Source organism: Oncorhynchus tshawytscha, linkage group LG30 (assembly GCF_018296145.1).
Source record: "Oncorhynchus tshawytscha isolate Ot180627B linkage group LG30, Otsh_v2.0, whole genome shotgun sequence".
Classification (NCBI taxonomy): Eukaryota; Metazoa; Chordata; class Actinopteri; order Salmoniformes; family Salmonidae; genus Oncorhynchus; species Oncorhynchus tshawytscha.
Genome location: NC_056458.1, coordinates 40,436,115 through 40,458,161, shown reverse-complemented (window position 1 = coordinate 40,458,161; position 22,047 = coordinate 40,436,115). Strand labels below are relative to the sequence as shown.

The following is a 22,047-nucleotide window of genomic DNA, read 5'->3' as shown; positions in this document are numbered from 1 at the left end:
AGAGGATATTTTTAAAGTACTGGATATCAAATGGATTTTGGTGGTCAAGATGTGTTGGTATCAGTACGGATGGCGCAAAAGCCATGACAGGGAGACATAGTGGAGTGGTAACACGCTTTGCTCCCAACGCCACTTGGGTACACTGCAGCATCCACAGAGAGGCTCTTGCTGAATAGAGAATGCCTGACAGCTTGAAAGACGTTTTGGACACTACAGTGAAAATGGTTAACTTTGTTAAAGCAAGGCCCCTGAACTCTTGTGTATTTTCTGCACTATGCAATGATATGGGCAGTGACCATGTAACACTTTTACAACATACAGAAGTGCGCTGGTTATCAAGGGGCAAAGTTTTGACGTGTTTTTTTAAATTGAGAGATGAGCTTAAAGTTTTCTTTACTGACCATCATTTTCACTTGTCTGACCGCTTGCATGATGATGAGTTTCTCACACGACTGGCCTGTCTGGGTGATGTTTTTTTCTCGCCTGAATGATCTGAATCTAGGATTACAGGGACTCTCCGCAACTATATTCAATGTGCGGGACAACATTGAGACTATGATTAAGAAGTTGGAGCTCTTCTCTGTCTGTATTAACAAGGACAAAACACAGGTCTTTCCATCATTGAATGATTTTTTGTGTGCAAATGAACTCAAGCTTACGGACAATGTCAAATGTGATATAGCGAAGCACCTGAGTGAGTTGGGTGCTCAATTACGCAGGTACTTTCCTGAAACGGATGACACAAACAACTGAATTCGTTATCCCTTTCATGCCCTGTCTCCAGTCCACTTACCGATATCTGAACAATAGAGCCTCATCAAAATTGCAGCAAGCGGTTCTGTGAAAATTGAATTCAATCAGAAGCCACTGCAAGATTTCTGGATTGGGCTGCACTCAGAGTATCCTACCTTGGCAAATCACACTGTTAAGACACTGATGCCCTTTGCTACCACGTACTAATGTGAGAGTGGATTCTCGGCCCTCACTAGCATGAAAACTAAATACAGGCACAAACTGTGTGTGGAAAATGATTTAAGACTGAGACTCTCTCCAATACAACCCAACATTGCAGAGTTATGTGCATCCTTTCAAGCACACCCTTCTCATTAACCTGTGGTGAGTTATTCACAATTTTCGATGAACAAAACAAGTTTTATATGTAAGACGGCTAAATAAAGAGATAAATGATTGATTAGCATTACATTATTATTTGTGCCCTGGTCGTATAAGAGCTCTTTGTCATTTCCCACGAGCCGGGTTGTGACAAAAACTCATAATCATTCTTATGTTTAATATATGTATCGTATAGAGCTTCTACACCTGTATTGCTTGCTGTTTGGGCTTTTAGGCTGGGTTTCTGTACAGCACTTTGTGACATCAGCTGATGTAAGAAGGGCTTTATAAATACATTTGATTGATTGATTGATTGATTGATTGATTGATTGATTGATTGATTGATAGTGTGTGTGGCAGGCTTACAATGAAGGCAAAAAACAACATTTGAGAGTGCGCTGACCCTGGTGCTAGAGGGGGAATGTAGCTGGAGGTTGAATATTTGAAGGGGTACGGGACTATAAAAAGTTTGGGAACCACTGCTGTACAGTACAGTGTCCCATGTATTCTAGTAGTGTCCCGTATACTGTACAGTACAGTGTCCAATGAACTCTAGTAGTGTCCCGTATACTGTACAGTACAGTGTCCCATGTATTCTAGTAGTGTCCCATATACTGTACAGTGCAGTGTCCCATGAACTCTAGTAGTGTACAGTAGTGTCCCATGAACTCTGTACACTGTACAGTACAGTGTCCCATGTATTCTAGTAGTGTCCCTTATACTGTACAGTACAGTGTCCCATCTATTCTAGTAGTGTCCCTTATACTGTACAGTACAGTGTCCTATGAATTCTAGTAGTGTCCCAGTGACCCATTCTCTTGTAGTCTATGGTAGTCTTTTATAGGGTGGTTTGTTCCAGCTGCCTTTAACTAAGCCATAAAAATAAACATTTACATTGAATATGACGTAATGTTCTGCAAGATATGGGAGCAATTTAACATTTTAAACTATGAATGAATTTTAGAATCACATAGTTCATCCATAATATTTTTCCTTGTTGAATGAGTGGTGTGCAGTCACCCATTTTGAACTCTCAACCAACCATGTCATGTAAGTACATGCATCATTCCCTGAGGCTTGAGCCAGTTGCTCATAGATAGAGGAGAAAGGTGTTCCAATCTGGTTGACATGCTGGGAAGGAGAATGCCCCTCTCTGTCTCCAGTCTAGCTAGCACTAGTATCCCCAACCCCAGCCAACTATGTGGTAGGGGGAGACACAGTGGGTCTGTCAGTCCCCCCTAGCATTGGTCCAAAAAGCCTGTTTCTAGAGGGTCCCGAGAAGGTTAGAAACAGCAATCAGGAAGTCTTCAGGGGAACTCTCATATACTCATAAGCCAGGCCGAGGGTGATCTCACAGCTGGGACATTTCGGCGAGGCTCCAGAGCACTCTTAGATGGGAAAGACACTTAAGAACTTGCCATATTCTCTTATCCTCTTTCCAGAGAGGCCAGGGGCCCATTGCTGTTATACTGCTGGTGTTATACAATTCACATATGGATTACACTGGGTGTCATTCACCATATGAAGCCATAAGCCATGGGCAGCGTCTCACTTATTGATAATGGCTACCTCTACTACCTCTATATAATGCACTCAGAGAACACCTTCTATGCATGTACAGTACAGGCGGCTGGTGGCACCTACATTGGGGAGGACGGGCTCATAGTAATGGCTGGAAAGGAATAAATGGAATGGTATCTAACACATCAAACATGTTTTCCATGTTGTTGATACCATTCTATTCACTCCATTCCAGCCATTATTATGAGCTGTCCTCCCCTCAGCAGCCTCCGGTGATGTATAGTCATCTGTGACTAGAATCTTATTTCTGAGGCGTTTGTAAGGAGAAAGTATAATATTTTATTAGTGGTCTTGTCTGCCATCTCCTGGTTAAAGCAAGTGCTACAAGAGGCCTGTCAAATCCGTGACTTTCAAATTGCTGTGAAAAAGGAATAGGTGAGGGGTAAGTAGGTCAGGTGTGTGTGGGTTCTTAATAACATGCAATGATCACTATGTTTAAAGTTCACATCTCACAAAGAAATATCCTTCTTTAACCAAGCTAATCAACAATGTGATGATACACCTCCACTACTGTTGACATCAATGATGTCTGGGTATACTCCATATGTTAAAGTTACCTGATGTATTTTCAACATTATTTCACTTAGCCTGTATTATAAATGATTGAACATGCAGATGTAGTGTATAAATTATTGGATGGCCATAGTTTGGGAAAGCGCCCTTGAAGACTAAAAACACAGTCCACATGAGGCAGAGTGAATTATTCATTCAGCCTGCACTTTCTATGTTTGTGACAGTGTGGCTCTACAGCAACACTCACTGCCTTGCCTTGCCTACCACAGTAAAAATAGAACCAGAGAGTAGTTAACAATAGCGTTGCTTTTCTCTTACTGAGATGTCATGGAGGTAGTTATGGTGTAACACTTTATTATAAAGGTGTTGCTCACTCACTTCCAGTTTTAATTCACATTAATCTTGTTAATGTGACGCTTTTCTCTTATGTCTCCAGGAGACCCAATAGGAATGTATCATATCATAGGCAGTCTGCTCACTTCCCGGTGCAGGCCAGGGACCCACGTCACTCCCTGAGCTAGTGGTTTAAATATAGCCCTGACGACGTCTTGCTGAAATGGATCTGGTGACGCTGGGCTGCCCCTGGATGATTGACGGAGTACAAATACAGACAGAGTCACCCAGGCAGCCACTGCACCACATGGGCCAGTTCTCCCAGGAGACCCACTTCCACAGGAGACCTGACACACAGAAGCTGAGAGACTCATCCAATTCACACTTGGGAAGAAGCGACAGGGCGGACATGCTGGCTCATCTGGGACATTGTAACGTGGTGTTGTCACAGGTAAGTTCTGTCTTGGTCGGTTCCGGTCCCACCCACTGTCTTGGTCGGTTCCGGTCCCACCCACTCTCAGCCAGTCGCTGGACGTCATTCGCACCCAGGGGTTTGTCCTGGTGTTCACCGGAACTTGTCTGGCACTACAGTAACAGTTCCACTTCCAGTAATATAATAAGTGACTACTGCTGTTCCTTCTACTGCTGCTGCTTGGAAAAATAGGCTCTATGTGGGAAGGCCTAGCTTTCCTCCTGTGGCTTTTTGTTCTGAACCAAGGCCAGAATGATTTCCAAGACATTCCGGATGTGGAGTCTGGCTAAGCCTGTGTATGCTAATGATAACAGGGCTATCACTGGCTACCGTTCTGCTTTAAATCTAAAAAGGCCAGGCACAGGCTCCATGACAGCTGCACGGGGCTCTTTTTCCAGGGCATAAGATTATGAAGATTTTCACTGCAAGTCATTTCCATTTTCTGAGTGAACGTGACTGTGCTGCCTACTAATCCAGACCAGGAAAGGGATTTGATCAGGGATTAGTCATTCTCAAGAGGTTTTTTTTTTTGCTTGTTTGACTGATTAGAGTGATTGACAGGTGACCTTGGAGCCAAACAGCTGGATATAGACTGATTGCATGTGGCTGTGCACTTTACATTATGGCTGCAGACAGAGATATTGATATGCTATAAATATTTAGGACTGTTTTCTGTTGTCTTTCAAGTCATTTTAGAGAGGTCCTATTTTATTTGTGTACAAACATAGTCCAATAGAAATATACTTTTCTCTGAATGCTTTGCTTTCTAACGTTAGTGATGAGTTTAAACATTTGTAATATGATATCACTGCCATCTGCAACTGATATCTATGGGAATTGAATCACAATACTTTAAACAATGAAAGCAAACAAGTCTGCACATGTGGCGATATGCTTGGACTGCAACGCGATCTGATTAATGCACCATTTCATACGCAAACCGGAGGTCCATGTAAGGCAATCGGATTGTCTCGTAATCAAATTATAAGGCGGTCTTATCCTGCATTACAGTTACCTTTTTTCTCTTCCTTGAATAAATCGAGTGCGCATATCCCACACCTCCAGTGATACCAGAATCAACAATTGTCCCGTGACTCTGTCCAGCCACAGGGGCATTTAGCAGGCACATCTCGTCCAGAGGGACTCTACAGAATGACAGAGGGAGAAATTACTGTGCTCTCCATGGGGCCAACGACACAGCAAAACTACAGACATCTCATACGGCTCTACTGTATGAACGGAGGACATCATCTGCAGATCCTACAGGATGGGACTGTCGCGGGTAGCAGAGATGAAAATAAAGATGGTAAGAATTGTTTTGGGGAGTTATTCGATATTTCTGAACTATAATACACAGTTAAATAAACACATGATTAATGTTTTGTTAAGTTTCGGTATTGTAGGCTATAAACATAAATACAGAGACGCAGACTTTATACACTGAACAAAAATATAAACGCACCATGTAAAGTGCTGGTCCCAGTGGCGGTTCTAGCTTGTATGGCTTCCTCTTAACCCCTCCCCCCAACACAAATACATAATCATAACTTTTAAAACTATAAAAAAAATATATACAAAAATAAGACTCATAATTATCAAAAAGAAGTAACAAAGACAAATGTTGATTTGGCTCTCGAGCATCATTACATTACCCATCCCCCAACACTGTCAACCAAGAGTCAAGACTAAACCGATTCACCTTGGTGGTGTGCAGACTGGTTTTATATTATTCTTAACGATTTTGCACAAACCAGAAAAAAATGTAACAATATGTCTATGAAACTATATATTCAAAGTATTATGGATGAATTGTGGTTTATTTGGTAGCATTTCGCAGTGTGACTGGTTTTACTAATTTCATTAGTATTGTACAAAGCTAGAGGTGCGCTATTTGATAGATTCCCTGCTCCCCCTACCTCGGGCTTCCAGTGGGGAGACCTGAGGTCAACCTACCCCCGCCCCCCTCCCCATCTCGTACTTCTGAGTGGGAGACTTTCCCAGGCAGTAGCCTGCCTAGCTCACAAACTAGAATCAGGGCATCCACTCTGACAAGGTTAATTGACCCACAGTCCCACATGATATCATTAACGTGATGTGCAAATGAGCGATAGAAAACCGATCGAGGAAATGTCACCATTCCGAAAAACTATTTGCGGGCGCACCGTGCCGCCCCCGGCAAGAGGCCGCCCCGGGCGGCTGCCCATGTCACTTATACCTAAATCCGCCACTGGCTGGTCCCATGTTTCATGAGCTGAAATAAAAGATCCCCGAAAATTTCCATATGAATAAAAAGCATAAATTGTTGCACGTTGCGTTTATATTTTTAAGCTCCCAGTAATTAATTGGTGAACCACCAATGTATCGGCATCACTGTGCCTTCTTCAGGCTTTAGTTTGGTGTTGACATGTAGAGGAGCATAGGCCCACTAACACCTTATGTTTACAGTTATTTAGAATAGCCTATAGGCATATCTGTAACGGTTGTCGTTGGTGGAAGAAGGAGAGGACCAAGGTGCAGCGTGGTATGTGTTCATGATCTTTTAATTACACTGAACACTAGAACAAAAATAACAACACGGCACCAACGAAACAGTCCTGTCTGGTACAGAGACAGAAAACAACTACCCACAACTCAAGGGTGGAACCAGGCTGCCTAAGTATGGTTCTCATTCAGAGACAACGATTGACAGCTGCCTCTGATTGGGAACCATACCAGGCCAAACACATAGAAATACAAACATAGAACAAAACATAGAATGCCCACCCGAACTCACGCCCTGACCAACCTAAAATAGAGACATAAATAAAGGAACTAGGTCAGAACGTGACAATATCAGCTACTTACCTCAGAAATAATACATAGTTGAATATGTTTATTTATACCATTAAGAAACAATATCACTTTTGTGAAGTATTTAGAGGGAGCAGTCTCATTCTCACACCTTTCTTATAATGTTCTCATGATAGGCTTTAGGGACAACCTGTCACCAACTACCAATACAATCAGCCCTTCGTTTTGACACCAGCCTGTGTATTTGTGCTCTAGACATCCTGAAGGTTAAAGCAGTGAGTGCTGGTGTGGTGGCCATCAAGGGCCATGAGACGGGCCGTTACCTGGCCATGGACAAAGATGGTCATCTCTATGGATCGGTGAGTCTCTCCTAGCAACACTTTGGAAATTACTGGATCAAACTCTGTATAAAATTAAACAGTTCCTAATCAAAAACACAGATGGAAAACTACAGTGTAGCTTTCACCTCTTTGAGCTAGACAATTTGATCATGTAGCCTAACTAACCTAGGAATTATTATGAGTAATCCATTACCCTGGGGGTAATCACAATCATCAAGAGATGAGAAACATCAACCAAACAGATGTATCAGCATGGGTTGCTTTGGGTTTCCTATCTTGAAGTTAAAGTCTTCATTCATTGTATCTTGAAGTCAAAGTCTTAATTTATTATAATGATTAGAGGCTAGGTTTCCAGACACAGAAAATCTCCATTGAGCATACTTTTTGTCCAGGACTAGGTTTAATCTATGTCCAGGAAACCACCCCTAAATGTTCTTAATCTAACTTTATTTATTCCAGAAAACTCTGAAGGATGAGTGTTACTTCCTGGAGAAGATGGAGGAGAACCATTACAACACATACAGGTCTCAGAAGTACCAGGCCAAAGACTGGTTCCTGGGGCTCAAGAGGAATGGGCAGCCTAAAGCTGGCCAAAGGACACACATTGGCCAGAAGGCCATATATTTTCTGCCTCGGCCTGTTGACAACACCACCATGTAAAGGCAGAAGACAGGAAATGTCAACAATGACCATGTCACAGCAATCAATCACCTCAATTCACTTTGAACAATGTGCTCTTAATCAATAAGTAAATGTGACAAAGCATCAATAATCATTATGTTATTATATTTTATGATCAATGGGCCATTTTAATGTATTCCTTTTGTACGATAATAGCATATGTATCACACAAATGGTTTCTTATTTATATCCTATGTTTCCTCATATTTGTTGGAGAATATTTATTAATAAAATGTTGTAAAAATATATATTTTATTTTAGTTTTCATAATAGAACCGGCATATTTTCATTGAAATACAATTTCATATTAAATAGTGTAGCAAATGCTGGAATGATATTATCATAGGACTCCTAGCATGTCCCATAACAACTATTACAAAGGTTATTAGACTGGTATTACTTTAGTCCTACTGACACGTGGCATGTTCTTATTTTTTTTACTTTTACCCTTAAGGAATAGTATATTATAAAGTGGGTGGTTCCAGCCCTGAATGCTGATTGGCTGACAGCTGAAGTATGTCAGACCATATACACAGTTATGACAAAATATTTATTTTTACTGTTCTAATTAAGTTGGTAACCAGTTTATAATAGCAATAAGGCACCTCAGAGGTTTGTGCTATATGGCCAATATACCACGGCTAAGGGCTGTATGCAGGCACTCCGCTTTGCGTCGTGCATAAGAAAAACCCTCAGCCGTGATATATTGGCCATATAGCACAACCCCTCGTACCTTATTACTAAATTTTATCACACTGTTTTTACTTATTCTTGTTTGTATGGTACTGTCATACTCATAAATACTGAGAAGAGATATTGACTATGACCAAAGGGTGGCAGCATTGAACCTTGCTCAATTCATACTGTTCATTCATGAAACGTAACGTAGGAGTACAGCTGAAATAGATCTGTTGTTTGGTAGAAACCTGTCGATATAAGCATGGCCATAATTACATATGAGGGCACGAGGTCCGGACCTTGATAATCGTTTCTAATTTTAAAACATATATATATATATAGATATATACAGTACCAGTCAAAAGTTTGGACACGACTCATTCCAGGGTTTTTCTTTATTTTTGCTATTCTCTACAATCAGCTTCACTCACAACATTTGGCATCAGCAAACCACTCGCCCACATGACGCCATAAACGCTGTCTGCCATCTGCCCAGTACAGTTGAAACTGGGATTCATCCGTGAAGAGCACACTTCTCCAGCATGCCAGTGGCCATCGAAGGTGAGCATTTGCCCACTGAAGTTGGTTACAAGCTGAACTACTGTCAGGTCAAGACCCTGGTGGGACAACGAGCACGCAGGTGAGCTTTCCAGAAGAGCTTCCCTTTCTGAAAGTTTGTGCAGAAATTCTTCAGTTGTGCAAACTCACAGTTTCATCAGCTGTCCAGGTGGCTGGTCTCAGACGATCCCGCAGGTGAAGAAGCCAGATGTGGAGGGCTTGCATGGTTACACTTGGTAAGAGGTTGTGAGGCCAGTTGGACGTACTGCGAAATTCTCTAGAACTACATTGGTAGAGAAATGAACATTCAATGATATGGCAGCAGCTCTGGTGGACATTCCTGCAGTCAGCATGACAAGTGCACGCTCCCTCAACTTGAGACATCTGTGGCATTGTGTTGTGTGTGTTGTGTGACAAAACGGCACATTTTAGAGTGGCCTTTTATTGTCCTCAGCACAAGGTCCACCTGTGTAATGATCATGCTGTTTAATCAGCTTCTTAATAAGCCAAAACCTGTCAGATGGATGGATTATCTTGGCAAATGATAAAATGTTCACTGGGATGTTGTGCAAAACATTTGAGAGAAAGAAGCTCTTTGTGCATATTGAACATTTTGTGGATCTTTTATTTCAGCTATATATATTACTGGTCAACATCTAAATATTGCTCCCAGCATTGATCAAAGCTCAGAACGCTTATATTCTTGATCTGACTGAATTCTAATCGCGCCTGCCTCTGCAAATGAGTGGAATGACACTCAGTAGTTTGTTCATTATGTTCGCCTGCAGTCCCCCGGATTTGGCTCCCCGATTTGCCTATTTAGCATCACATTCACCACTCTCTCATTCGGTGCACAGACCGAGGGACTGAGATGTGAAACGAACCACCCAAGGTCGCAGTCGGCTCAATATAAAACTAGTATAGAGATACTGCTGACAGAGTTTGCGAGATGCCGGACAAAATACCATTTTAAAAAGACCCGCGACTCCTGCTGTGTTTACAGACATCCCCAAACAAAAAACGACTCTATGAGAATGAGTACACTACGACACAACTGGTAAATAGTCGCTAATATAAATAATCAGGCTGAATCACATCCGGCCGCGATTGAGAGTCCCATAGGGCGGCGCACAATTGGTCCAGCGTCGTCCGGGTTTGGCCAGGGTAGACCGTCATTGTACATAAGAATTTCTTCTTAATTAACTGACTTGACTAGTTAAATAATGGTTACATTTTTAAAAAGTGTTTTAAATATGACGATACGAGCGCTTATTTCAAATATCGCTCTGTAAGCCACGCCCCAGTGGTCAGAGCTAGGCATGTTGGACTGGAACATGTTTTAAAGCCATAGCCGCAGGAAGAGGTTTAAGGGTGGGGTCTTATCCCCGCTGCAGACGGCTATATCGGTCCGCTAATACAGGGCTATTAAAGGCCCAGTGCACTACTTTTTTTTGTTTTATTTTTTTACATTTGTTCATAATTTTCAGAGTTTGCTGCAATCAATCAATCAAATGTATTTATAAAGCTGTTTTTACATCAGCTGATGTCACAAAGTGCTATACAGAAACCCAGCCTAAACCACAAACAGCAAGCAATGCAGATGTAGAAGCACGGTGGCTAGGAAAAACTCCCTAGAAAGGTAAGAACATAGGAAGAACCCTAGAGAGTAACCAGGCTCTGATGGGTGGCCAGTCCTCTTCTGGCTGTGGCGGTTGGAGATTATAACAGTACCAAGGCCAAGATGTTCAAACGTTCATAGATGACCAGCAGGGTCAAATAATAATAACCACAGTGGTTGTAGAGGGTGCAACAGGTCAGCACCTCAGGAGTGAAAGCTTTTCATAGCCGATCATTCAGAGTTAGAGACAGCACATGCGGTAGAGACAGAGAGCAGGTCCGGGACAAGCAGCAGGTCCGGGACAAGCAGCAGGTCCGGGACAAGCAGCAGGTCCGGGACAAGGTAGCACGTCTGGTGAACAGGTCAGGGTTCCATAGCCGCAGGCAGAACAGTTGAAACTGGAGCAGCAGCACGACCAGGTTGACTGAGGACAGCAAGGAGTCATCAGGTCAGGTAGTCCTGATGCATGGTCCTAGGGCTCAGTTCCTCCGAGAGAAGAGAGAAAGAGAGAGAGAGAGAGAGAGAGAGAAAGAGAGAGTGAGAGGGAATTAGAGGGAGCATACAGACACTGGTTAAGACAGGAGAAATACTCCAGATATAACAGACTGACCCTAGCCCCCTGACACATAAACTATTGCAACATAAATGCTGGAGGCTGAGACAGAAGGGGTCGGGAGACACTGTGGCCCTGTCCGACGATACCCCCGGACAGGGCCAACCAGGCAGGATATAACCCCACCCACTTTGCCAAAGTACAGCCCCCACTCCAATAGAGGGATATCTTCAACCACATATTTGCTACCCTGAGACAAGGCAGAGTACATCCCATTAATATCTCCCCCACGGCACAAACCCGAGGGGGGCGCCAACCTGGGCAGGAAGACCACATTAGTGACTCAACCCACTCAAGTGACGCACCCCTCCTAGGGACGGGATGGAAGAGCACCGATAAGCCAGTGACTCAGCCCCTGTAATAGGGTTAGAGGCAGAGAATCCCAGTGGAGAGAGGGGAACCGGCCAGGCAGAGACGGCCAGGCAGAGACTGCAAGGGCGGTTCGTCGCCTCCAGTGCCTTTCCGTTCACCTTCACACCCCTGGGCCAGACTACACTCAATCATAGGACCTATTGAAGAGATGAGTCTTCAATAAAGACTTAAAGGTTGAGACTGAGTCTGCGTCTCTCATATGGATAGGCAGACCATTCCATAAAAATTGAGTTTTAGAGGAGAAAGCCCTGCCTCCAGCTGTTTGCTTAGAAATTCTAGGGACAATAAGGAGGCCTGCTTCTTGTGACCTTAGCGTACGTGTAGGTATGTTCCTGCAGGACCAAATCGGAAAGATGGGTAGGAGTAAGCCCATGTAATGTTTTGTAGGTTAGCAGAAAAACCTTGAAATCAGCGCTTGCCTTAACAGGAAGCCAGTGTAGAGAAGCTAGCACCGGAGTAATATGATCACATTTTTGGGTTCTAGTCAAGATTCTAGTAGCCGTGTTCAGCACTGACTGAAGTTTATTTAGTGCTTTATCTGGGTAGCCGGAAAGTAGAGCATTGCAGTAGTCTAACCTAGAAGTGACAAAGGCATGGATACATTTTTCTGCATCCTTTTTAACAGAAAGTTTCAGATTTTTGCAATGTTACGTAGATGGAAAAAAGCTGTCCTAGAAACAGTCTTGATATGTTAGTCAAAAAGAGAGATCATGGTCCAGAGTAATCCCGAGGTCCTTCAGAGTTTTATTTGAAACGACTGTACAAGCATCAAGATGAATTGTCAGATCCAACAGAAGATCTCTTTGTTTCTTAGGACCCAGACCTAGCGTCTCAGTTTTGTCCGATTTTAGAATTTAAACATTTGCTGCCATCCACTTCCTTATTTCTGAAACACAGGCTTCCAGGGAGTGCAATTTTGGGGCTTCGCCACGTGTCATTGAAATGTACAGCTGTGAATTGTCCGCATAGCAGTGAAAGTTAACATTATGTTTCCGAATGACATCACCAAGAGGTAAAATATATAGTGAAAACAATAGTGGTCCTTAAACGGAACCTTGAGGAACACCACAATTTGCAGCACCCTCAGCACACCTACTTCCCACGGCTATGTGTAAAGCCTCTCATTTTACAATTGGTCGCCTTGGTTCTGTGTAGCCTAGTTATGCTAATATATTTGAGACCAGTGTGTTGCAGTTAATTTGGTCTTTGACTTAATAAGTAAAATATCTTTGAGTAGTAAACAGGGAAACAGTGTAGTAAACAGGGAACTGTCTCAGACAGTTCTCAATAGAACATACCAGAGGGGGGCGTCGTTTACTACCTAAATTATTGGGACCATCTTGTTCCCACCAGTGTTCGGAATACATTGAGATTGTTGAAAATACAGACCATGGGACTCCTTTTTACAAGGAGATTTATTTGTCAAAGGTCTGCGGTGGGTCTGTGTAAGCTATTTGATTATATTGGAGACAGGTTTATAGCAGTGAATGTCATTTTTTAATTTACTGTTACAGTATTTCAAAGTAGCAGCCATATAACAGCCAGGAAAACTAATTGTTCTCACTTTATGATAGAACATTCACTGTGTCGCTCTTTACCTGAATTGTTCGAATGTTCTTGTGATCATAACAAAACGACTTATTTTACTCACATAGAGATGTAATTAAATTGTGGGTCTGACTGAGAATAGATCATTCACTTTTCTGCCTGAGTGTGGAGCTGTTTAGCCCAATTTTCTGGATTATTTTGTCAACAGAACAAAACTACTTATTTTACTCAACTATAGATTTAAATATATGACGTATCTTTAAAATGACGTGCCAGGCTGACATGGGACTGTTTTCTCACGTTATTCTCCTACCAGGTAACAAGAAGTGAAAACTAAACAAGGACTGAAGCAATAGACTCTTTATTTTACTCAACCAGAGATTGAACGCTACCTGAATCCAGGCTGCATCACATCCGGCCGTGATTGGGAGTCCCATAGGGTGGCGCACAATTGGCCCATCATCGTCCGGGTTTGTTAGGCCGTCATTGTAAATAAGAATTTGTTCTTAAGCTCTTAACTGACTTGCCTAGTTAAATAAAGGTTATGTAAAAAAAACACAATAATAATATGTACTCAGAAAAGTAACATAAGTACAATATCACAGCGAGGTCAAAAATGTGTGTGTATTAGTCAGATCATCCAGTGTCCACAGCAATACTGTTGATTATTATCTATTATCTAAGTTCTCATAATAACTTTGCTTTACAGAGAGTAGGCTACTGAGACAGACAGTGTTGAGGCTGAGGCAGGCTGCAATGCATGCAGGAGGAAGTAGAGGAGACAGAGAGAGAGAAGTAAAGCAGAGAGGTTTATACAGTGGTTCCCAAACTTGGGGTTGGTGGGGTCCCCTGAGAAAATCTGTACTAATCTTATCAAACAAGATAGGAACTTTTATATGTTTCAGGGTTCTCCCGAAAGAATGTAACACGGGCTCTGTCGTTGACACTTTTTTTTCTTTTTTCAGGGGTGTAACATTACAATGGTATGGCTAATAGGCTATGTGTTTGTAGTTCAACTGAGGTGATTGAACCTACAGCAGCCAAGGTGATAATGACTGGGGGCATTTCTGGTTGTTTTTGCTGTTCTCCAAATAGCATTTTAACATTTGTTTTAATTATTGTATAGAAATGCAGCATATGACATTCAACTTTTTTTTAAATCAGGCCTCACTAAAACTCAAACCCTGGTTATGACCCTGGACATAAGTTACATCACATGATGATATTTTCATTTCTTAACTTGTTTTTGTTAATAGGAAATAGTAACACACCTCCCTTACATTAAATTTGAGGCCTATCAGTTTTCAGACCCCTTGACTTTGTCCACATTTTCTTACGTTACATCCTTATCCTAAAATAGATTTTTAAAATCCTCAGCAATTTACACCCAATACCCCCATAATGACAAACCGAATACAGGTTTTTAGAAATTTCTGCAAATGTATTAAAATTCAAAACAGAAATACCTTAAAACAAGATTCTCTGGTCTGATGAAACCAAGATTGAACTCTTTGGCCTGAATGCCAAGTGTCATGTCTGGAGGAAACCTGGCACCATCACTACAGTGAAACATGGTGGTGGCAGCATCATGCTGTGGGGATGTTTTTCAGCAGCAGGGACTGGGAGACTAGTCAGGATCGAGGCAAAGATGAACGGAGCAAAGTACAGAGAGATCCTTGATGAAAAAATACTCTTGTGCCAAGCTTGTAGCGTCATATCCAAGAAGACTCGATGTTGTAATCACTGGCAAAGGTGCTTCAACAAAGTACTTAGTAAAGAGTCTGAATACTTATGTAAATGTGATATTTCCGTTTTATTTTGATAAATTATCAAAAATGTCTTAAAAACCTGAATCCATTTTAGAATAAGGCTTTAATGTATCAAAATTTGGATAAAGTCAAAGGGTCTGAATACTTTCAGAAGGCACTGTACGTAAAAGTAATCCATCACTTTTATTTTGCAAGCAGCAAGTGGCGGAGAGACTGACTATGGTAACCAATCACTACTATAAAGTAACTTGATTGCAATCATTTCTTATCTTAACATTTGACCTCTGCTCAAGGTTTAAATGTATCTACAGTTGTGTATCTACATAAACCGAGTATTCTGCTGTCCGGAGAGGGTCAACTGTCAGTCATGCATAATAGCCATACAAAGTAATTATTCTAAAATGTGTCACTTTCTCTTGACTACGAGTTTATTTTCCATAAAACAGGAAGTAATCATTACAGTATATCCTGAATGATTGACCAGTGCACGCTGGGTGGTGAGCTGAAGCAGCTGAGCCAAATGGCTAACAGAACCGGTGGCTGTAGTTAAGTGTGCCCCCTGCTGTTGGCTGTGCTGTTCCATGTGTTAAAGGCTATGATAGGTTCACTGGACAATGAGACACGTCCCATGCAGGCTGGTCAGGCAGGCCTCTCTCGCATGCACACACAAAGAAAGAGCCCTGCACCCTGGCCTCCGGGGCCGTGCCAGGAGCAGGAAGGGAACCATTCACTGTAAACTGAACAAGCAATCGCTTCCTCTGGGACTCCCCCAGCCAGACTGCAGCCAAGATCCCGCCACCATAAAGTACTTTGACAGACCCCTGTCACGATGGCAGACAAATCTACTGTAAATTGTACAAACACTCCTCCATAAATCCCGGTCTTCTCCTCTTCTTTAGTCTCTCATTATGAAAACAGAGGCACATTGTTGACAGTTGTGTGTTGATACTTTTCCTTTTACCTCCGGCTGTCAGGAACGGAAACAAGCTGATTCCAGCCGTTTCCACTGTAATGAAACACTCTGCTTTCCATCTGCTGGAGCAAGAGAAAGAAAATGAGAGAAGGAGAGATAGAGGAAGAAAGAGAGAGAGAGAGAGGTAGAGGGAGAGAGAGGAAGAAAGAGAGAGAGAGGGAGAGATAGAGGAAGAAAGAGACAGAGAGAGGGAGAGATAGAGGAAGAAAGAGAGAGAGAGGGAGGGAGAGGGAGAGATAGAGGAAGAAAGAGACAGAGAGAGAGGGAGAGGGAGAGATAGAGGAAGAAAGAGACAGAGAGAGAGGGAGAGGGAGAGATAGAGGAAGAAAGAGACAGAGAGAGAGGGAGAGGGAGAGGGAGAGATAGAGGAAGAAAGATACAGAGAGAGAGGGAGAGAGAGGAAGAAAGAGACAGAGAGAGAGGGAGAGAGAGGAAGAAAGAGACAGAGAGAGTGAGAGATAGAGGAAGAAAGAGAGAGAGAGTGAGAGATAGAGGAAGAAAGAGACAGAGAGAGGGAGAGATAGAGGAAGAAAGAGACAGAGAGAGAGGGAGAGAGAGGAAGAAAGAGACAGAGAGAGTGAGAGATAGAGGAAGAAAGAGAGAGAGAGTGAGATAGAGGAAGAAAGAGACAGAGAGAGGGAGAGATAGAGGAAGAAAGAGAGAGAGAGTGAGAGATAGAGGAAGAAAGAGACAGAGAGAGGGAGAGAGAGAGAGGAAGAAAGAGACAGAGAGAGGGAGAGAGAGAGAGGAAGAAAGAGACAGAGAGAGAGGAAGAAAGAGACAGAGAGAGACAGAGATAGAGGAAGAAAGAGACAGAGAGAGGGAGAGATAGAGGAAGAAAGAGACAGAGAGAGGGAGAGATAGAGGAAGAAAGAGACAGAGAGAGACAGAGATAGAGGAAGAAAGAGACAGAGAGAGGAAGAAAGAGACAGAGAGAGACAGAGATAGAGGAAGAAAGAGACAGAGAGAGGGAGAGATAGAGGAAGTAAGAGGGAGAGAGAGGGAGAGAGAGGAAGAAAGAGACAGAGAGAGACAGAGATAGAGGAAGAAAGAGACAGAGAGAGACAGAGATAGAGGAAGAAAGAGACAGAGAGAGGGAGAGATAGAGGAAGTAAGAGGGAGAGAGAGGGAGAGAGAGACAGAGATAGAGGAAGAAAGAGACAGAGAGAGACAGAGATAGAGGAAGAAAGAGACAGAGAGAGACAGAGATAGAGGAAGAAAGAGACAGAGAGAGGGAGAGATAGAGGAAGTAAGAGGGAGAGAGAGGGAGAGAGAGGAAGAAAGAGACAGAGAGAGAGGGAGAGATAGAGGAAGAAAGAGACAGAGAGAGGGAGAGATAGAGGAAGAAAGAGGGAGAGAGAGGGAGAGAGAGGAAGAAAGAGGGAGAGAGAGGGAGAGAGAGGAAGAAAGAGACAGAGAGAGAGGGAGAGATAGAGGAAGAAAGAGACAGAGAGAGGGAGAGATAGAGGAAGAAAGAGACAGAGAGAGACAGAGATAGAGGAAGAAAGAGGGAGAGAGAGGGAGAGAGAGGAAGAAAGAGACAGAGAGAGAGGGAGAGATAGAGGAAGAAAGAGACAGAGAGAGGGAGAGATAGAGGAAGAAAGAGACAGAGAGAGGGAGAGATAGAGGAAGAAAGAGACAGAGAGAGGGAGAGATAGAGGAAGAAAGAGACAGAGAGAGAGGGAGAGATAGAGGAAGAAAGAGACAGAGAGAGGGAGAGATAGAGGAAGAAAGAGACAGAGAGAGGGAGAGATAGAGGAAGAAAGAGACAGAGAGAGGGAGAGATAGAGGAAGAAAGAGACAGAGAGAGGGAGAGATAGAGGAAGAAAGAGACAGAGAGAGAGAGAGATAGAGGAAGAAAGAGACAGAGAGAGAGGGAGAGAGAGGAAGAAAGAGACAGAGAGAGAGGGAGAGATAGAGGAAGAAAGAGGGAGAGAGAGGGAGAGATAGAGGAAGAAAGAGACAGAGAGAGGGAGAGATAGAGGAAGAAAGAGACAGAGAGAGACAGAGATAGAGGAAGAAAGAGACAGAGAGAGGGAGAGATAGAGGAAGTAAGAGGGAGAGATAGAGGAAGAAAGAGACAGAGAGAGGGAGAGATAGAGGAAGTAAGAGGGAGAGAGAGGGAGAGAGAGGAAGAAAGAGACAGAGAGAGGGAGAGATAGAGGAAGTAAGAGGGAGAGAGAGGGAGAGATAGAGGAAGAAAGAGACAGAGAGAGGGAGAGATAGAGGAAGAAAGAGACAGAGAGAGGGAGAGATAGAGGAAGAAAGAGGGAGAGAGAGGGAGAGAGAGGAAGAAAGAGACAGAGAGAGGGAGAGATAGAGGAAGTAAGAGGGGAGAGAGAGAGGGAGAGAGAGGAAGAAAGAGAGAGAGAGAGGGAGAGAGAGGAAGAAAGAGGGAGAGAGAGGGAGAGATAGGGGAAGAAACAGACAGAGAGAGGGAGAGAGAGGAAGAAAGAGACAAAGAGAGGGAGAGATAAAGGAAGAAAGAGACAGAGAGAGAGAGAGGTGGCCTATGTGAGTGAATTAGAGGTAGATGCCTCTGGAACTTTTACACTGATTGGGTAGGTGAAGTTATGAATATTTTACTCCTATTAGAGAGATGGTGAGAGAGACAGTTCCTCAGTTTATGTTATTTAATGTTGATAGAAGATTTAAAAAATGTTTGCAATTCTATGCCATGTCAATCAGCTGTGAATATCCAATTAACTGTCCATTTATCCATACAAAATCAAATCAAATCAAATTTTATTTGTCACATACACATGGTTAGCAGATGTTAATGCGAGTGTAGCGAAATGCTTGTGCTTCTAGTTCCGACAATGCAGTAATAACCAACAAGTAATCTAACTAACAATTCCAAAACTACTGTCTTATACACAGTGTAAGGGGATAAAGAATATGTACATAAGGATATATGAATGAGTGATGGTACAGAGCAGCATAGGCAAGATACAGTAGATGGTATCGAGTACAGTATATACATATGAGATGAGTATGTAAACAAAGTGGCATAGTTAAAGTGGCTAGTGATATATGTATTACATAAGGATGCAGTCGATGATATAGAGTACAGTATATACGTATGCATATGAGATGAATAATGTAGGGTAAGTAACATTATATAAGGTAGCATTGTTTAAAGTGGATAGTGATATATTTACATCATTTCCCATCAATTCCCATTATTAAAGTGACTGGAGTTGAGTCAGTGTCAGTGTCAGTGTGTTGGCAGCAGCCACTCAATGTTAGTGGTGGCTGTTTAACAGTCTGATGGCCTTGAGATAGAAGCTGTTTTTCAGTCTCTCGGTCCCAGCTTTGATGCACCTGTACTGACCTCGCCTTCTGGATGATAGCGGGGTGAACAGGCAGTGGCTCGGGTGGTTGATGTCCTTGATGATCTTTATGGCCTTCCTGTAACATCGGGTGGTGCAGGTGTCCTGGAGGGCAGGTAGTTTGCCCCCGGTGATGCGTTGTGCAGACCTCACTACCCTCTGGAGAGCCTTACGGTTGAGGGCGGAGCAGTTGCCGTACCAGGCGGTGATACAGCCCGCCAGGATGCTCTCGATTGTGCATCTGTAAAAGTTTGTGAGTGCTTTTGGTGACAAGCCGAATTTCTTCAGCCTCCTGAGGTTGAAAAGGCGCTGCTGCGCCTTCTTCACGACGCTGTCTGTGTGAGTGGACCAATTCAGTTTGTCTGTGATGTGTATGCCGAGGAACTTAAAACTTGCTACCCTCTCAACTACTGTTCCATCGATGTGGATAGGGGGGTGTTCCCTCTGCTGTTTCCTGAAGTCCACAATCATTTCCTTAGTTTTGTTGACGTTGAGTGTGAGGTTATTTTCCTGACACCACACTCCGAGGGCCCTCACCTCCTCCCTGTAGGCCGTCTCGTCGTTGTTGGTAATCAAGTCTACCACTGTTGTGTCGTCCGCAAACTTGATGATTGAGTTGGAGGCGTGCGTGGCCACGCAGTCGTGGGTGAACAGGGAGTACAGGAGAGGGATCAGAACGCACCCTTGTGGGGCCCCAGTGTTGAGGATCAGCGGGGAGGAGATGTTGTTGCCTACCCTCACCACCTGGGGGCGGCCCGTCAGGAAGTCCAGTACCCAGTTGCACAGGGCGGGGTCGAGACCCAGGGTCTCGAGCTTGATGACGAGCTTGGAGGGTACTATGGTGTTGAATGCCGAGCTGTAGTCGATGAACAGCATTCTCACATAGGTATTCCTCTTGTCCAGATGGGTTAGGGCAGTGTGCAGTGTGGTTGAGATTGCATCGTCTGTGGACCTATTTGGGCGGTAAGCAAATTGGAGTGGGTCTAGGGTGTCAGGTAGGGTGGAGGTGATATGGTCCTTGACTAGTCTCTCAAAGCACTTCATGATGACGGATGTGAGTGCTACGGGCGGTAGTCGTTTAGCTCAGTTACCTTAGCTTTCTTGGGAACAGGAACAATGGTGGCCCTCTTGAAGCATGTGGGAACAGCAGACTGGTATAGGGATTGATTGAATATGTCCATAAACACACTGGCCAGCTGGTCTGCGCATGCTCTGAGGGCGCGGCTGGGGATGCCGTCTGGGCCTGCAGCCTTGCGAGGGTTAACACGTTTAAATGTCTTACTCACCTCGGCTGCAGTGAAGGAGAGACCGCATGTTTTCGTTGCAGGCCGTGTCAGTGGCACTGTATTGTCCTCAAAGCGGGCAAAAAAGTTATTTAGTCTGCCTGGGAGCAAGACATCCTGGTCCGTGACTGGGCTGGATTTCTTCCTGTAGTCCGTGATTGACTGTAGACCCTGCCACATGCCTCTTGTGTCTGAGCCGTTGAATTGAGATTCTACTTTGTCTCTGTACTGACGCTTAGCTTGTTTGATAGCCTTGCGGAGGGAATAGCTGCACTGTTTGTATTCGGTCATGTTACCAGACACCTTGAGCTGATTAAAAGCAGTGGTTCGCGCTTTCAGTTTCACGCGAATGCTGCCATCAATCCACGGTTTCTGGTTAGGGAATGTTTTAATCGTTGCTATGGGAACGACATCTTCAACGCACGTTCTAATGAACTCGCACACCGAATCAGCGTATTCGTCAATATTGTTATCTGACGCAATACGAAACATATCCCAGTCCACGTGATGGAAGCAGTCTTGGAGTGTGGAGTCAGCTTGGTCGGACCAGCGTTGGACAGACCTCAGCGTGGGAGCCTCTTGTTTTAGTTTCTGTCTGTAGGCCGGGATCAACAAAATGGAGTCGTGGTCAGCTTTTCCGAAAGGGGGGCGGGGCAGGGCCTTATATGCGTTGCGGAAGTTAGAGTAACAATAATCCAAGGTCTTTCCACCCCTGGTTGCGCAATCGATATGCTGATAAAATTTAGGGAGTCTTGTTTTCAGATTAGCCTTGTTAAAATCCCCAGCTACAATGAATGCAGCCTCCGGATAAATGGTTTCCAGTTTGCAAAGAGTTAAATAAAGTTCGTTCAGAGCCATCGATGTGTCTGCTTGGGGGGGGATATATACGGCTGTGATTATAATCGAAGAGAATTCTTTTGGTAGATAATGCGGTCTACATTTGATTGTGAGGAATTCTAAATCAGGTGAACAGAAGGATTTGAGTTCCTGTATGTTTCTTTCATCACACCATGTCTCGTTAGCCATAAGGCATACGCCCCCATCCCTCTTCTTACCAGAAAGATGTTTGTTTCTGTCGGCGCGATGCGTGGAGAAACCTGCTGGCTGCACCGCCTCGGATAGCGTCTCTCCAGTGAGCCATGTTTCCGTGAAGCAAAGAACGTTACAGTCTCTGATGTCCCTCTGGAATGCTACCCTTGCTCAGATTTCATCAACCTTGTTGTCAAGAGACTGGACATTGGCAAGAAGAATGCTAGGGAGTGGTGCACGGTGTGCCTGTCTCCGGAGTCTGACCAGAAGACCGCCTCGTTTCCCTCTTTTTCGGAGTCGTTTTTTTGGGTCGCTGCATGGGATCCACTCCGTTGTCCTGTTTGTAAGGCAGAACACAGGATCCGCGTCGCGAAAAACATATTCTTGGTCGTACTGATGGTGAGTTGACGAGATGTGGTATGGAAATAATAACAAACATGAATACAATGG

General features: G+C 43.6%; 1 protein-coding gene across 1 annotated transcript; it reads left to right on the top strand.

Annotated features, from left to right (window-relative positions):
• Positions 1-3,748: 3,748 nt before the first annotated feature.
• Positions 3,749-8,072, top strand: LOC112228298 (putative fibroblast growth factor 1). The gene is made up of 4 exons (XM_024393495.1): positions 3,749-3,991; positions 5,117-5,318; positions 7,058-7,161; positions 7,603-8,072. The coding sequence occupies exons 1-4, from the start codon at positions 3,764-3,766 to the stop codon at positions 7,801-7,803; spliced, it is 735 nt and encodes a 244-aa protein (XP_024249263.1). The 5' UTR covers positions 3,749-3,763; the 3' UTR covers positions 7,804-8,072.
• The last annotated feature ends 13,975 nt before the right edge of the window (positions 8,073-22,047 follow it).

Coding starts and splice junctions, on each gene's coding strand:
- LOC112228298 (XM_024393495.1), top strand. CDS start 3,764: ATGGATCTGGTGACGCTGGGCTGCCCCTGGATGATTGACGGAGTACAA. Junction 3,992..5,116: donor GTAACGTGGTGTTGTCACAG/GTAAGTTCTGTC, acceptor GACTCTGTCCAG/CCACAGGGGCATTTAGCAGG. Junction 5,319..7,057: donor CAGAGATGAAAATAAAGATG/GTAAGAATTGTT, acceptor TTTGTGCTCTAG/ACATCCTGAAGGTTAAAGCA.